We start from the raw sequence: 3,220 nt of genomic DNA, 5'->3' as shown, positions 1-3,220 counted from the left end.
CAGCTCGGTTCGCTCTACAGGTTCAGTTACAAGGATGAGGGACCAGTTTGCCGATTATTTTGTCTCACCTGTCGGGCGGATCCCGTGGCAAGACATGATTGTGTAACCTGTTTCCCATGTGTAACCTGTTTCCCATGTGTTTTGTTTATGTAAAAAATGTGTTTCTGCCCCCCCCCCAAAAAAAAAGGCCAAAAAGCGTGGTTTTCTTGCTAGTAAAACCATTATGTTATACCTTTAACATGTCTGGTGTTTGTTTTTATTAAACCTTTTTTATTATATTACCTTAATAAATCCACAGACACACAAAGAGTACAATTATAATCAGAATTTTATTTTAACTCTTTTTTTTTATAATTTTTGCAAAAAAAATATATTTTTTTTATTTTCAAATTTTTTTTTTCTGAAACTTTGCAAATTTTTTTTAAATAACATACATAACATTACAAATTTTCAAAGTGTGGGGTGGAGATACGAGGGGAGGAGGGGCAGGAAGGTTGGACCACGTCGATAGGTGGGGAAACCCTACTTGTTTGGGGTGCAGTGGAAGGGGGGGTAAAACCAGTAGGCTGACCAGAGGGGGGTGGTGTTGGGGTAGGGGGAAGAGAAAAGCTGGGTAAAGAAAACATTGGGGAAGTAATTTGGTCTGGGGGCCGTGATGGTTGTGGGGACTGGGTCGGGTATTGTGACTGGGTAGGGTAGTGGGACTGGGTTGGGTAATGGGGCTGGCGTGGGGTTTGGTAATGGTGCTGGTGTGGGGATTGGAGCTGGGTTTGGTAATGGTGCTGGTGTGGGTATTGGGGCTGGGTTTGGTAATGGGGGGTATGGTGTGGAAATGGGGCCTGGGGTGGAATTGGAGTGGAGGTGTGGGAAGGTGTGTGGGTAGATTCATTAATGGCCTGCAGTGCAGCATTATGGCAGGTATTCATTACCCGCATCTGTTGCTCAAAAGAAAGCTTCTCCATGCTCATGAGCATGGATTGGAAAAAAAGATTGGCCGGATCGGGACTTACAGCTGAATGCAGCCTATCCAAGCGACTGCTGGTTTCACGGCTTGTTTCACTGATGCGTGACTGCACCATGTTGAAACCAGCAGTCACTTGCTCTCCCAAAATTTTGAAAGAGCCTTGGAAGGATGCATTCAGGTGTAAGAACTCAGGAGCATAGCTCCTTTCCTGACCCCTCTGTCGCTGACGCCACGAACCTAATGGTGGTGTCGAGGTGGCAGGATCAGAGGGGTGGGGTAAAGGGAACGCTAACTGTTCAGCATCAGATGCGAGCAATGAAGCCTGCAATAATGCTCCACTGCTTGGGGCGGATGAAGTGGAGGGGACAGAGGGGTCAGAGGAGGGGACAGAGGGGTCAGAGGAGGGGACAGAGGTGTGGGGCCTACCGACGTGGCCCTCAGTGGCGGACTCAGGAGGGATCGCTCCAGAGGGCGCAGAGGAAGATGCAGGCGCCCGGTGGCTGGAGAAGGTGCTGTGAAAGAAAAAACAAAAGAAATTAATACATTGGAATGAAAAAGCCCTGACTGAAAGCAAACTAAGTAGACAGGTTAACATGGTTATTAGTGGGCTGTAGAATACTTACACTCTGCTCAGCATGGTTCGCCTCAGGAAGGAGAGGGCCTGGCCATATTTATATCTGCTCCTCTTCCTTCCTGCAGAGCCACTCGGGGCCTTCATCTCATCATTGAATTCCCTCTTAAAGCGATCCCTCAGTGACCGCCACCGCTTCCTAACCTTTCCAACTGTGAAGACAAGAATCAATAGAAAAAACAAAAAATTGGTAAATGCAATACATTACAGTCAGCTGAAAACATCACTGGAAAGTGAATACTTACCTAGTTTGCTCTGCTGCTGAGGATGAAGGCTCTCCCTCCGTGGAAACAGGTTGCGACACACTTCGTCCCAGAGCCGACGGGTGACACCGGTATCAGCATGCCTGCGGTCAGCCATGTTCCACAGCGGCTCCCGCTCGCGAACCTCATCGATGAGACAATCGATGTCAATGTCATCATCATCATCCTCTTCTGCGGGAGCACGCTGTGAAGCCTGTGTCAAAAAAAAAAAAGGAAAACAAACAAATTAGTACACTGAAATACTAAAGTACCAATAGAATCCCCCTCCCCCCCAAAAAAAAAAACTCACTGATGGCCGACCGCGGCGACGAGTCCGCCGACTCTGGGACTGTCTGGGAGAGCCTTCAGCGGCAGCAGCAGCAGCCTGAAATAAAGTAAACAAATTCTCAGTTAAGGTAGGCATATATTTTCTGTGTTTAGTAATCTGTTTTGTGTATGGTGCAGTGTGATGTGTGAAGCAACTGTTTCACCACTACTTACACTTGGTTCCTCCTCCACTTGCATCTCTCCACCCATCTCGCCCCCTTCTGACAGCTCCTCATCTGATTCAGCTTCCTGTTGAAACATAATTTATGCATGTGGTTAGACATCAAAATGTAATTTTAAAAAGCGAAAAAAAATAATCCCATTTTTTGTGTTAACTTACCGATACACGCTGTTGCTGTGGAGGAGGGCTGTCAGAAGAGGACATTGTTTTGTGGTCCTGGTGGGCAGCGGCTGTGGTCCTGGTGTTTCTGTAAGTTAAAGAGACACTTGCAATCTGCTCGACACATTGAAGTAGCAGATTGTGGGTCTTCAAAACTTACTTCTAAAACTTTAGCTGTGGTCCTGGTGGGCAGCGGCTGTGGTCCTGGTGGGCAGCGGCTGTGGTCCTGGTGGGCAGCGGCTGTGGTCCTGGTGGGCAGCGGCTGTGGTCCTGGTGTTTCTGTAAGTTAAAGAGACACTTGCAATCTGCTCGACACATTGAAGTAGCAGATTGGGGGTCTTCAAAACTTACTTCTAAAACTTTAGCTGTGGTCCTGGTGGGCAGCGGCTGTGGTCCTGGTGGGCAGCGGCTGTGGTCCTGGTGGGCAGCGGCTGTGGTCCTGGTTTATCTGTTAATATGTATAATGGATCTATAGTTAGACCACCCCCTGAACTAGGTAATGTTCAACGATAAACACCCTACTAAAATGATGTCAGAAATGTTCATACTGGTGAACACCAAAAACCCCCCAAAAAGTTGCACGTTATACCATTCATTTCCATGTCCCAAAAAATAAAATTTTTAAATGTTAACACAATGAAAAAATATATTTGACACATTTTATTTAAAAAAAATAACCTCCCCCCCCCCAAAAAAAAAAAACTTTACATGTTAAC

At 46.6% G+C, this 3,220-nt stretch overlaps 1 protein-coding gene across 1 annotated transcript; it reads right to left on the bottom strand.

The window, feature by feature from the left end:
• Positions 1–334: 334 nt before the first annotated feature.
• LOC143803663 (uncharacterized) lies at positions 335–2,116 on the bottom strand. The gene is made up of 4 exons (XM_077281445.1): positions 1,841–2,116; positions 1,588–1,747; positions 840–1,476; positions 335–340 (listed from the first exon to the last, which is right to left on the bottom strand). Exons 1-4 carry the CDS (start codon positions 1,953–1,955, stop codon positions 335–337), a joined length of 918 nt encoding a protein of 305 aa, XP_077137560.1. The 5' UTR covers positions 1,956–2,116.
• Between the last annotated feature and the right edge of the window lie 1,104 nt (positions 2,117–3,220).

This window comes from Ranitomeya variabilis, chromosome 2 (genome assembly GCF_051348905.1).
Source record: "Ranitomeya variabilis isolate aRanVar5 chromosome 2, aRanVar5.hap1, whole genome shotgun sequence".
In the NCBI taxonomy this organism is placed as follows: Eukaryota; Metazoa; Chordata; class Amphibia; order Anura; family Dendrobatidae; genus Ranitomeya; species Ranitomeya variabilis.
The sequence above is the reverse complement of the archived record's forward strand: the minus strand, read 5'-3'. Positions and strand labels throughout refer to the sequence as shown.

What these genes read in the sequence shown, in the direction of transcription:
- LOC143803663 (XM_077281445.1), bottom strand. Translation starts at nt 1,955, where the DNA reads ATGGCTGACCGCAGGCATGCTGATACCGGTGTCACCCGTCGGCTCTGG. An exon ending in TCAGCAGCAGAGCAAACTAG is followed by an intron (nt 1,748 to 1,840) that starts GTAAGTATTCAC and finishes TTGTCTTCACAG; the next exon opens with TTGGAAAGGTTAGGAAGCGG. An exon ending in CGAACCATGCTGAGCAGAGT is followed by an intron (nt 1,477 to 1,587) that starts GTAAGTATTCTA and finishes TTTCTTTCACAG; the next exon opens with CACCTTCTCCAGCCACCGGG.